The sequence below is a fragment of the Podarcis liolepis genome, assembly GCF_965112155.1.
Source record: "Podarcis liolepis genome assembly, chromosome: 7".
Taxonomy (NCBI): Eukaryota; Metazoa; Chordata; class Lepidosauria; order Squamata; family Lacertidae; genus Podarcis; species Podarcis liolepis.
Window position 1 is genome coordinate 4,719,339 of NC_139561.1, and position 13,829 is coordinate 4,733,167.

Below are 13,829 nucleotides of genomic sequence, written 5' to 3' on the forward strand. Positions count from 1 at the left end.
TTTGCGGAGTTTTACGAGCAACTATACAGGAATAAGGATAGAAACAACAATAGGAAAATAGAGAGATATTTAAAAGAGAAAATGGTAAGGAAGATTTCGATAGAGCAAAGAGAAATGTTAAATGCCCCCATTTCCAGAGAGGAAGCAGAGGAAGTGATAAAGGAACTGAAAAGAGGTAAAGCCCCGGGCCCAGATGGGTTTACTGCGAGCTACTATAAAGAAATGAAAGATATATTGACGGTTCCGTTAGTTGAGGTGATGAATAAGACCCTAAAGGAAAAAGAGATCCCAAGCACCTGGAAGGAGGCATTTATCACAATAATTCCAAAACAAGATACTGACCCAACCCAAGTAAAAAATTATAGACCCATTTCCTTATTAAATACAGATTATAAGATTTTTGCGGGAATTTTAGCAAAAAGGTTTAAAAAAATATTAGTGAAGATAATGCATGAGGACCAAGCGGGTTTTCTACCGGGAAGGCAAATAAAAAACAACACAAGAGGCATAATTAATATAATAGAATATTTATCGGACAGAATTGATAAGCCAGCTAGTCTGATTTTTATTGACGCGGAGAAAGCCTTCGATAACGTCACCTGGGACTTCATGCTGAGAAATTTAGAAATTATGGAAGTGGGTCAAGAATTTTGGAATGGGATAAAAGCAATATACACCGAACAGAAAGCGAAGCTGATAATAAATAATGCCATAACAGAAGATATAAAAATATCTAAAGGGACAAGACAGGGCTGCCCGCTCTCTCCGCTGCTCTTTATAGTGGTGTTGGAGGTTCTGCTAAACGCAATAAGGCAAAACAAACAAATTAAGGGAATATCATTAGGTTCAAACGAATACAAAGTTAAAGCATATGCTGATGACGTGGTATTAACGGTAGAAGATCCTATAAACAGCTTAAAGGGAATTCTGGAGGAGATGGAGGAATTCGGGAAGTTAGCTGGATTCAAACTAAATAAGAATAAGACAAAGATGATCGTTAAAAACTTAGACCAAGACAAGATAGAATTATTACAGGAACAAACAGGAATTGAAGTAGTTAAAAAAGTTAAATACTTAGGACTCTGGCTTACCAATAAAAATATTGACCTATACCAAAATAATTATATCCCAGTGTGGAATGAAATTAAGAAAAATCTGGAGATTTGGGCAAGGATGAAATTATCACTCTGGGGTAGAGTGTCCATGGTCAATATGATGGTACTCCCCAAAATGCTTTTTCTATTTCAAACAATCCCGATAATAAAGGGCACAAAAAACTTTAAAGAATGGCAAAGGGTGATTTCTAGATTTGTCTGGGAAGGAAAGAAGCCCAGAATTAAGTTTAAGATATTAACAGATACCACTGAAAGAGGGGGCTTCGCCCTGCCAGACATGAGACTGTACTACGAGGCGGCATGCCTTTGCTGGATTAAAGAGTGGATAAAGTTGGAAGATACAGAGTTATTGGATTTAGAAGGGTATAAGAACAAATTTGGATGGCATGCCTATTTGTGGAGAGATAAGATAAAAGTACATAAGGGATTTTGCAGCCATATCTTTAAGGGACCTTTGATAGAAGTTTGGAATAGATATAAGAACATACTAGAACCAAAAACCCCACACTGGTTATCACCAGTGGAGTTAATAAGTGTAAAGAAAGTCAATATGGGGAAAAAATGGGGTAGGTACGAAGAAATGGTATTGAAGGAAGGAGGGAAGTGGAAAATTAAACCATACGACCAGGTAAAAAGATATACATACGATTGGCTGAGTTACTATCAGATAAATGAGATATTTAAAAAAGAAGTGAAAGAGAGGGGCTACGATGAAAAGACATCGAAATTTCAGAGAGAGATAATAAACTGTGATCGGAAAAATCTGTCAAGTATGTATAAAATACTGTTAGAATGGAACATGAAAGATGAGAAAGTCAAAAAAGTGATGACTCAGTGGGCAAAGGACCTCGGTTATGATATTCAATTGGAGAATTGGGAAAAATTGTGGAGAGTGAATATAAAATTTACAGCATGTGTACTGTTAAGGGAGAATATGTTAAAAATGTTATATAGGTGGTATATAACACCCGTTAAACTAGCCAAGATGTATAAAACAGATAACAAATGTTGGAAATGTAGACAAAAAGAAGGGACGTTCTATCACCAATGGTGGGAATGTGGGAAGGTTAAAAGCTTCTGGGATGAAGTCTATAATGAAATCAAAAAGATATTAAGTTACACATTTGTAAAGAAACCCGAAGCTTTTTTATTAGGTATGGTCGGAAAAGATATTAAAAGAAAGGATTGTAAAATCTTCCAATATGCGGTAACAGCAGCTAGAATCGTGGTGGCGCAGAAGTGGAAGCAGGAAGAAAGCCCAACGTTAACAGAGTGGAGATTAAAATTGACGGAATATGCGGAGTTAGATAAATTGACAGGGAAAATTAGATATATGAAGGACCAAAAATTTATAGATGACTGGGGAAAATTTGCGGATTATCTGGAGAACAAATGTTTAGTAAACACAACGCTAGTAGGATTTAAAGAGGCACTGTAAAACACTAAGAAGTATTGCTTATGGAAAACAATGTCTGAAAGATGGTACTAATGGCAGTACGAAAGATTGGAATGCGTTATAAAGAGATAAATACGAATGAATGTCAAGGACGTTGAAGGAAGTCCAAAAGAATGAGATGTATGAAACACGGATTTAATGTATATATATGGAAAGATTAATAAAAAATTTTAAAATGCAAAAAAAAAAAAAAAAAAAAAAAAAAGGGGAGTGTGGCTTGTGTCTGCATATGGTATTTTAATGTTTTGCCATTTGGGGGATGGGGTTGAATCTTCTCTTTCTATAGAAAAAGGACCATATAATTGGGAAGCCTAGGATGAATTGTTTTTCTCCCCATCAAACTAGTTTCCTATCCTATCTGTAGGAATTCCAGATTTCTCACGAGATGAATGGGGCAATGAAACAGTACATTTTTTCATGGTTCGGTTCTCTATCCCCTAAACTGGTGCATATGTAAAAACATGCCCTGAGCATAGGAACCTAGATAGCTGTAGGGTTTCAGTGCAACCTTTGGGGCCTTTAATAGGAATTTGGCGTACCTCCATAAATTAGGTGATGGGCCTTTGGACCCTCAGCCAACCCTACAGAGGCCACATGCATTCGCACTCAGAGGCCACTCCCCACAGCCGATTCATGCAGGTCAGTTGAAGAGGGGGAGTTATCATCCCTTGGGAAGAGAGGACTGAGAGGTGAGACAACAGCCATCTTCCAATACCTGAAGGGCTGTCTCATGGAAGACGGAGCCAGCTTGTTTTCTGCTGTTCCAGAGAGGAGGACCTGAACCAGTGGATTCAAATGACAAGGAAGGAGATACCAACTCAACATCAGGGAGAACTTTCTGATGGTATGAGCTGTTTGCAGTGCTTTTTTCTCAGCTAGAGTGCACCAGAGTGCAGTTCCAGCACCTCTCAGGTGGGTGCTATGGCGGGTCAACACTCCTCCCATCTGCTTCTTGCCTTCACATATTTTTGAGAAGCCCCAAACAAACATTTCAAGTCAAAATGGAAGCTGGCCAGCGTGTGCATGTCTTTTTTTTAGATCTATGACTCTGCCTAGCTCCTAGCCGCTCCTTAACATGATTGCTCAAGCTACAGGGCAGGGCCAATTTGCATTTCTTTTTCTTCAACCCGTCTCCCATGTAGCAGGAGGTTGGAGGCCTCTGTCAGAGATTCATTAGATACTCTTCCAACTCCACGATTCCACGAATTTATCAGATGGGGGATTGTTTTCTCATCAGGAGGCTGTGCTGAACAGAGAGGTTTAAACTTTTCTGCCACCACCCCAGCCTCCATACGGACTATATTCCTCCCCTGCTTTTGCCACCACCAAAATCTGTAGGGTCTTTTGCTTCTGGAGCTGGATCAGGCCCCCGGACTTGGGGTTATCCACCCCTGGTATAGGCACAAACCAATATGAGGAGTTGAGGGTTTTTTCCCTAACCCAACATAAATGAAGTGGAAGAGAAGTGATCTTGGAAGTACATCAGATACACAAAGTTTGTAGGGAGGCAATTTGGAACGCTGTGCTGTTGGATCAAAAACTGCAAATTGAGAATCCTCAGATTTGTATATGGAAATTCCTAACTTTTCCATTAAGGATTTCAGATACTGCCTGGACTTTAACTCTCAAACAAAGTGGGGACAATGCTGCTCCCCTCACGTCAGGCTTGTGGTCTTTCCTTAGGGGTCTGCTTGGCCACAGTGAGAGCAGGAAGCTGGACCAGACAAGCCTTTCATGAGAACACAATAAGAGCCTGCTGGATCAGGCCAATAGCCCATTTGTCCAGCATCCTGTTCTCACAGTGGTCAACCAGATTCCTGTGGGAAACTTGCAAGCAGGATTTGAGCATAAGAGCCCTCTCGCCTTCTGCAGTTTCCCCAAGTTCCTGTGGGAGGGAGTTCCATAGGTTAACTTTGCACTGCGTGAATAAGCCCTTTCTCCTGTCTGTCTTGAATCTTTCAATGTCCATCTTCATGGGATGTCCATGAGCTGTAGTGTTGTGAGAGAGGCAGACAAACTTTTCTCTATCCACTTCCTCCACGCCAGACATAACATTAGGAACTTCCATCATATTGCCGCTTAACTTTTCTCTAAACTAAAAAGTCCCGAACTCTGCAACTTTTTCTCATAGGGGAGCCACTCAGTCCCCCTGACCACTTTCACCTGATCCAGCAGGACTCTTACATTCTTAAAACTTGTTTTTTTGAAATTCAACTTTTCCAAAATGGCACACATACTACAAACATGACATTTTTGCTCCTCCTTTTTTCTTCAAGGAGCTTTTCAGTTCCCTCCACTCCTTTCGCAATAGCAGCGACATGTGGTCTCCCTTCCAACTCCACAGTTCCATGATCTTATGGTTCTATGTATGGAAGCTGGAAGGGAGAGACCCCAAGAAGACCTGAGCATGTTGTGGGAAGAGAAGGTGAGATTTGGGGATGGAAAAACAAAGTCAAGCGGAAGGTGCTTGGCTGTTAGCCAGCACAGCCTGAGAATTGGCTAATGAACCTATCGCAATGCGGGCCCCAAAATGAGAATCCATTCTGATATACAGATCGTCTGAACATCCAACAGGGCATCACAGCAGAGGCTACACAAAGAAGGAAAACTCAATTCAGGAACAAAGTCAGAGAGGAAAGAGGTGACTACAAATGAGGAACAGCTCCTTCATTAGGGAGATTGGAAACTGAGCCACACTTTTGATGGAGATGCGTTGCACGGAGGTTCAGGTTGCTTAGGGAGGCAGTGTGTTGGAATAGTAGCTCAAACTCTCCGACACGGTTTTGGAGTCACTGCGGGAGGAGCCGTTGGAGGTCAGATCCACAGAGAGGCGCTTGGTTTTGCTGCTGGCATCAAGCTCCTCCTCTGGGTTGCCAGCGATGGAGGAGACCGTCGTTTCCATCCGGCTGACCTTGTACATGCTGCTCTGTGTCTGGAGGTACCTGGCTGACTTCATCTCCAGCCCTTCGTATTTGCTGGCTCTGATGAAAGGGCACCACCGGAAGGCATGCTTGAAGCCAATCCGGAACCTGGGAAGACAAATAGTAGAATCACAGAATTGCAGAGTTGGAAGCGACTCAAAGGGCCATCTAGTCCAACCCCCTGCAAATGGGGTCAGCTGTGCTAGAACCCAACCTGTGGCATTTAAGACATGGGTCCTGGCCAGGATTTTATATATGGTACAGGCACACCAGATCCATTTTGTACACCCGTTTTCTTCCTCTTTATAACCTTTGCGCTGAAACATTTAAATTTTCTGGGCCAAATACTGTACCAAAGAAAAAAAGAAAAGAAAAGAATCTGAGTTCCCTGAGCTCTGTATAAACTGCATAAATTAAGAAAATTTGCATAACTGATATTTTTTCTTTAAAATATCAAAGATTTATTGAAGAATTTGACAAGAAAGGGAAAAGAGAAAAAGATGAAATAAAAATTAAGAGAATATAAAATACTCATGACTGAGTATGACAGTAATATACAAATAATAGAAATGTGTCCATTCACATTGTAGAAACAGTGACCCTAGGTACATGAATCTGGAATTAAACATACAAGTTCACACAAGCTCCCCAGAGGGCCAAATGGAAAATTGATCTTAACTTTCATGAGTGATTCTGTCATTTCTGCTATTTGATATAATTTATCCTGGCTGGGGAGGAAGGAAGGAAAGAAAGAAAGTTCTGCATTTGTAAGAAACAGAACTTTTAGTGTGGCAGCACTTACACTTTGGAACTCCTTGCCTATTGACACCAGACAGGCATCTTTGCTGTATCTTTTGGGCACCTGCTAAGAACATTTTTGTTTGGACAAACCTGACATGTAGAATGTTGACATGTGGTTTAATCTTGTTTTTAGCTTATTGATTTTAATTGCTTAAAATGTTTTAGTTGTTTTCACTGATAATTTTATTTTTTCATTCTTTTTGCAAATCATTTTGAGGTTTTATTACAGTATATAATATTATGAAATTCTGGATTGCATACTCTTGATCCCTGTACAGTTATTTACAGAGAAATGAACAATACAGTGGTGCCCCGCAAGACGAATGCCTCGCAAGACGGAAAACTCGCTAGACGAAAGAGTTTTCTGTTTTGGAGGTGCTTCGCAAAACGAATTTCCTATGGGCTTGCTTCGCAAAACGACAATGCCTTGCGAGTTCCTGCAGGGTTTTTTCCCTCCCCCCCCCCTTTTCTAAGACGCTAAGCCGCTTATCAGCTGATCCGATCAGCAGATAAGCCGCTAATAGCCGCTAATAGCGCTAATCCACTAATCCGTCAATGGGCTTGCTTCGCAAGACGAAAAAACCGCTAGACGAAGAGAATCACAGAACGGATTCTTTTCGTCTTGCGAGGCACCACTGTATTCTGCACCACTGACACCAAAAAGCCAATCTCCAAAAGGGGTGATGATGTTTTGCTATGTACAAATCTGCTTTTGCAACTCAAACCTGAGCATTAGCTGAACCCGTCGCAATACATCACAGGGACATGGATCTTACCTGTCATTGAGGCAGCAGTAAATAATAGGGTTGTACATGGTGGAGCTCATGGCCAGCCACAAGATAGCTAAGTAGACCTGCTGGGTGTACTTTTGCTCGTACCATTCTGCCTTGAAATGCTGGAGGAGGAAGTAGATGTGGAAGGGCAGCCAGCAGATGGCAAAGGTGCACACCACAATGATCATCATCTTGACAACCTGTCAGAGAAGGACAGCCTCTTACAGCCACAGCATCAACTACCGTATTTTTCGCACCATAACACTCACTTTTTTCCTCCTAGAAAGTAAGGGGAAAGGTCTGTGCGTGTTATGGAGCGAATGCCTACGGATGGTGGGGGGATCTGCTGCAGTCGTGAGCAGAGGATCCATGGTTCCCCTTCCTTCCCTCCTTCGTGGCTCGCTTTGAAACAGCAAAGCGGGAGAAGAGCCGCTGAGTGAGGAGGAGAGAGAGACAGAGAGCCTGCTTGCTTTAAAGGAGCAAAGCGGGAGAGGAGAGCGGTTCCTCGTGTAAGCGGCTCCTGTCCGGTTGGCTCCTTTAAAGCAAGCAGGCTCTCTGTCCGTCTCTCCCCCCCCCCCACGCGCTAATTAACAGCAAAGATTTTTTCAAGCAGGCTCTCTGTCTCTCTCTCCTCCCCACTCGCTAAATAGCAGCAAAGATTTTTCAAGCAGGCTCTCTGTCTCTCTCCTCCCCACTCGCTAAATAGCAGCAAAGTTTTTCGCAAGCAGGCTCTCTGTCTCTCTCTCCTCCCAGCTCCTCTTATAAGAGCCTTCTCCTCTTATACCCCTCTTCTGCATTATTAACAGCATCCTTCTCCACCCACCCCACGCGTGTTCCTTGTCCCTTGAGTGCTTTTCCTTCCCTCCCCACTTAAAACATGGTTACAAAGCACGGATCCACACGGATCCTCAGGATTTTTGCACTGGGTCACCCCAAATTCACCATCAGATCACATAGCATGTCTATGGCTACAGCTTGCACCAAAAAAATCACGCACCCACGGTTGCCTTGGGCTGCAATGGTGCAAAAACGTGGTTACAAAGCATGGATCCACATGGATCCTCAGGATTTTTGCATTGGGCTACTCCAAACTCACCGTCAGATCACATGTCTGTGGCCACAGCATGAACCACAAAAATCATACATCCACTGTTTCGTTTAGAATATTTTTTTTTCTTGTTTTCCTCCTCTAAAAACAATGTGCATGTTATGGTTGGGAGCGTGTTATAGAGAGAAAAATACGGTAGCATTTAGAGGCAGTCAAAACGAAGACGTGACTGGTCCATTCATACCAGCCAGCAGGGGCTTTGGGTAAGTACTACAGGGAAATCTCAGCGGGAAGAGTCAGAAGTATGTGTAATTGTCCTGGGGCTATTTGCTCTTTCAGAGGTGACCCACAAACAATGTGGTCTTTCCAGAGCCTTATCTCTGTGTCAGCATGTGTCCTGTGATGAATGAATGTTGCCCACATTGATGTGACTTTAAGGTCTGGTCAACGCTAACCCAACCAACTCCATTTTCTTTTGAGTTTCTCATGCCCTTTTCTTAGACTGGCCTTTTTTCAAGAAGCACTGTGGATAATTCTGGCCACCCGTGCTCCTTTCTGGGATCTCCCTGTTCCCACTCCATTGGAAACATCAACACCTCCAAGCACTGGTTTCCCAACTAGCTTTGCCCATTCTCTTCCTGTTACAATCTCCTCAGAGGATTTGCCAGCCAGCCCCTGTTCTCTGTCTCCAGGGGAGTGGCATGCCCTTGGCCACAGAGTGACCATCTTCCTTGCTAAAGGTGTGGGCCACAACTTCTTGCAAATCCTGGGCTCTCCTTTCCTCATGTTTAGAAGTGCCCAGAGCAAACGGAAGATGTGCCTGGCATCATTCTGGAACTTCTGAAATGAAATGACCCTTGTGGCAAATGAGATCTGGCAATCCTGTGTGCCTTGCAAAATATCTTCAGGAGAAGAAAAGGCTAAGGAGTAAATAATGCATGAATTCAGAGTGGGGTCCATAAGACAGTTTGATGGTGCTTTATATGCCTCCTTCCCATATCTCCTGCAGCCAAGCTGGTGCCAAATGTCTTGCTCTGCTTTCCATTGGACTACACCAGCGAGGATGGAGGCGCACTCCATTGTCTCTCGAGACAGATGGATGCCAACAACCAGGCAGTGGAGAAAAGCATTAGACCACTTCTTGAGATCTGTGTCAGTGAACCAACCTCTTGGCTAAGAGTCGTTGACGAACCCAAGATCACCCAGCGAGTTTCACGGCTGAGAGGGGATTTAAACCCAGGTCTGTGAGGCCCTCCTGTGAGACTTTACAACTGCACCACATGGGCTCCACCATCCACTTGTCTTGCCAACATTTGGGGATCTAACCTAGACTGGGATTGGTTCATCTGAGGTATCCTGGACTTTTTCTTCCCGATCTGTTCAAACTCTGTTTTGATTCTTCAGAGCCACTTACCTTGCGCTTGGCAGACACCTGCTCCTGGTAGCGGTCCGAAGTGTCCCCTGGGATCTCACTGGCCCATAGTGTAATACCGACCATGGTATAGGCGTAGCCTATCACTAGGAGTGGCAGGACGTAGCTTAGCACCGTCACACAAAAGTGGTACCTGGAATGAGTTGAAGAGCTTTAAGAATCATACTACAAGTGGCTGTTTGAGGGCCTGGGTGTCCTGGGGCTACCTTCTCCTAAGCCCAAAAGCCTGTGGATCAGCTACAGTGCTTTCATAGAGAAGGCAGGACTGCATGGGCATGGTTTAGGATGGGTCTACCCAGGCTTAGCCCACCTTCTGCAAAGCAAAAGCAACCATCATACAGTTTTTGGCAACACACCTAGGAACCCGGAGAAAGGTTTGCAAGTCACTTCCACTTGAAGGAGCGTCTGCACCCCTGTCATTCTACCCAGACACTGAGATCCAGCTCTGAGGACCTTCTGGTGGTTCCCTCATTGTGAGAAGTGAGGTTACAGGGAACCAGGCAGAAGGCCTTCTCAGTAGCGGCACCCACCCTGTGGAACGCCCTCCCACCAGATGTTAAGGAGATAAGTAACTATAGAAGCTTTAGAAGACATCTGAAGGCAGCCCTGTACAGAGAAGTTTTTAATGTTTGATGTTTTATTATGTTTCTGTATATGCTGGAAGCTACTAAGAGTGGCTGGGGCAACCCAATCAGATGGACGGGGTACAAATAATAAAATTGTTGTTGTTGTTCCATTCCTCATAGGGTGGCCACTTAATGCATCATGCTACCCCCACTCAAAAAAAAAGGGGGGGAAGGGGGGAAATGCAGTACCAAATAAGAGGACAGAAGAGGATACCAATTTGCATTTGCTAATTTTTATGTATAGGTGCACATTTAGAAACAAATTGCTATAATTTAAATAAAAACACACCTCACCATTGTGGGGAATCATGTGACCAAGGGTGGCTGTGGATGGGATCATAGGAACCTGCTTTACACCAAGTCAGACCATTGGCCCAAGTAGCTTGATATTGCCCACACTGTCTGGCAGTAGCGTTCCAGGCAGGAACATCCCCTAGCAGGAGATGAAATGAGAAGGTGTTGCCCTGCATGCCTGCTGCACACGCCACCCCTGCCAAAGCCTTGCTTGCGGGGGTTGCACCAGTGCACCTTCTGGGTTGCACGAGAGAGGCAGGGAGGCATGCCCGTTGGATTCTGCTGCCTCAGTCTGCCTCACGGGTGGGCTGGCCCTGTCCCCTAGCCCTGCCTGGAATCCCATTGAACCCAGGACCTTCTGCATGCAAGCCTGAGGCTCTCACACTCAGCTGTGGCCCTATCCCAAGCCTTCCCCTCCAGCTCTCCCTTCTCAGGGCTCTCAACTTTAAACCAAACTTGGGTTGGGCAGTCATTCAAACAGAGGACTGTCTTCTTTAAAGTGGGACACATGCTAGTCCCCCACCAGTATAAGTAACCAAGTAAAAGGACCATTGTCATTTTAATGTTTGCAAGTTCTCAGGTCATCTTCAGGCTTAAAGCATGGGGTGTTTTTGACCCTCAACCCCCTCATTAGCTTCTTGACAAAGACACTACTAAAGCCTAGCGAGTCTCTGCTGACAAAAGTTTAGACTGGAGCTACTGAGCAGCTCAGGTTTAAACAAACTGTACCCTGATGTGCAAAGAGTCTCCCTGAAGTCTCCCAAGAAGAGCTTTGAAGGATTTTGAAGGTCATCTTTGAATTAGCTTGCAAAACCTACTTTGCAAAGCGCTCTGCTGTAATCCAGCTTGTTCTTAGGAAATGCCTCTGGAACTGAACACCACACGCTCACCTACAATCTCTTGCTCACTACAAATTCATTCACAAATATAAATCCCCAAACTGTAATCAGTCCTAATGCTTGGTTTCTGGCATGTTTTCTTAACAGCTCTTTCTCCCTGGTAATGCTGGTTTCCCTTTACATGAATGTTGTTTGTTATGCTGAGGTCTTCCAAAAGCCCTGGCATCATATTGCTGCGATACTGATTTATGATAACAAATGAATCAGATTTGCACTCAGTCACACAGGCCTATCAAGGCCAGCGCTGTCAATTACCCTTCCAGCTCTCTGTGTTCCAGTTATAATCCTTTCAGCTGGAGACGGCAGCAGCCACAGGGGAATTCAGGGTAGGGGCCCGGCTGCTGAGCTATGCCCCCGCTTTGCGGAAAGTCCACATATCCCTGGACTCTTTCTGGACAAATGATCTCTCCAAGGAAAACCAGTTCCTAAAACCATCAATAATTCACTTTTAAACAGCGGCTAAAGGAAATATTGCCCTTGAACCAAAAGTGGGACTCATAATAATAAATTATAATAATAAATTTTTATTTATACCCCGCCCTCCCCAGCCAAGACCGGGCTCAGGGCGGCTAACAACCAATAATAAAAACAAGTTGATTGAAATACAACTTAAAAAACAAGATTAAAATTATTAAAACATTAAAATGCAGCCTCATCACAGGAGGAGGAAGGTAAGAAAAAGGGGAGGGAATCAAATTGACTCCAAGCCAAAGGCCAGGCAGAACATCCCTGTCTTAGAAATCAGATCCCACAGGGCCCTGGTCTCATGAGGCAGAGCCAGTGTTGAAAAAGCATATGCTGTTGGTGGATTCTTGTCTTTGTCTTGTTGGGCTGTGTATGTGATAAAGGGAAGCCATATCGGGGTGAGGTTGACAGCTATGGCCGCATCTAGAACACAAGGAACACTGGGCACCTGTGGAATGCGATGACATCAGATGCCATCAAAAGAGGCAGTTTTTCCTCTTGAGCCCACTCTCCTCAGCACCTGAAGAAATGGCCCAGGAGAGATTCTAGCAGTCTAGCCTCCGCAAAGAAATGAAAAGGGAAAATATGGAGCAAGTCAAACGCCAGCTGTCCCCGGCCAGATTCCCCCACTTGCCACACATATACCACATTTTTCGCACCATAGGGTGCACCAGACCATAGGGCGCACCCAGTTTTTAGGGGGGGGGGAATCAAGGGAAAAAAAATCCCCTCCCAGCCCCAAAGAGCAGCGTACAGGCTGCACACAACCTCTCCCTGCCAGAGGGGTTGTGAGCAGCTATGGAAGCAGGCAAGGCAGCGAGCAGGATGGATCCCGCTCACTGTTTTGGCTTCCCCTTTAGCCCCGTGCAACCTCTCCTTGCCGGGAGACGCTGCGCAGGGCTAAAGAAGCCATAGCCCCGTGCAGCCTCTCCCTGCCGGAGGGGTTGCGCGTGGCTATGGCACAAGCCTGCATTCGCTCCATAGGACGCACACACATTTCCCCTCAATTTTTGGAGAGGAAAAACTGCGTCCAATAGAGCGAAAAATACAGTAGGTGGTGGGGAAGAGTCTCGCAAGCGAGGCAGAATTGGAAAAAGCCATTGGGAGACCAAATCCCCCTCCCAAACCTGCCAGTCCTCCACCACTGGAGAAACCAGCGCTTGCCAGAAAGAAAGAAAATTCAGATTCCCACTAATTGTGACTTTGGCGGAAGTCTTAGAGGTGGAAGGAAGGAAGACTTGCTTTGGGAAAGGGCGCTGATGGAACAGCGGAAAATGAAACCAGATGGAAAAGAGCCCAAGAAAGACTCTCCAGCTCCCCCACCAACTCAAAAAGAAGATCCCTCCCCCTCCGTGTGGGAAAGATTGTCAAGACCCTTTCCTGCTTGGCAGGGGGTTGGACTCGATGGCCCTTGTGGTCTATTCCAACTCTATGATTCTATGACCCAAGAGAAGATTTCTACCAAAAGAAGAGAAGCCCAAGAAGCCGCCAGCACACACACAAAAACAAGAATGCTGTGATCACCAATAGTCAGCATGGATTTCTGAAAAATAAGTCATGTCAGACTAACCTGATCTCGTTTTTTGACAGAATTACAAGCCTGGTAGATGAAGGGAACGCAGTGGATGTAGCCTACCTTGATTTCAGCAAGGCATTTGACAAGGTGCCCCATGATATTCTTGTAAAGAAGCTGGTAAAATGCGGTCTTGACTATGCTACCACTCAGTGGATTTGTAACTGGCTGACTGACCGAACCCAAAGGGTGCTCATCAATGGTTCCTCTTCATCCTGGAGAAGAGTGACTAGTGGGGTGCCACAGGGTTCTGTCTTGGGCCCGGTCTTATTCAACATCTTTATCAACGACTTGGATGATGGACTCAAGGGCATCCTGATCAAATTTGCAGATGACACCAAACTGGGAGGGGTGGCTAACACCCCAGAGGACAGGATCACACTTCAAAACGACCTTGACAGATTAGAGAACTGGGCCAAAACAAAC

General features: G+C 44.7%; 1 protein-coding gene across 1 annotated transcript in view; it reads right to left on the bottom strand.

Annotated features, from left to right (window-relative positions):
- TACR1 (tachykinin receptor 1) overlaps positions 1-13,829 on the bottom strand; it is a 66,050-nt gene that overhangs the window by 2,692 nt on the left and 49,529 nt on the right. The window contains exons 3-5 of the mRNA XM_083514329.1: positions 9,529-9,679; positions 7,070-7,266; positions 2,789-5,600 (exon numbers count right to left, since the gene is read on the bottom strand). Of these exons, the coding sequence (XP_083370455.1) occupies positions 5,306-5,600; positions 7,070-7,266; positions 9,529-9,679 (643 nt within the window). The 3' untranslated portion in view covers positions 2,789-5,305. The remainder of the gene's footprint in view (positions 1-2,788; positions 5,601-7,069; positions 7,267-9,528; positions 9,680-13,829) is intronic.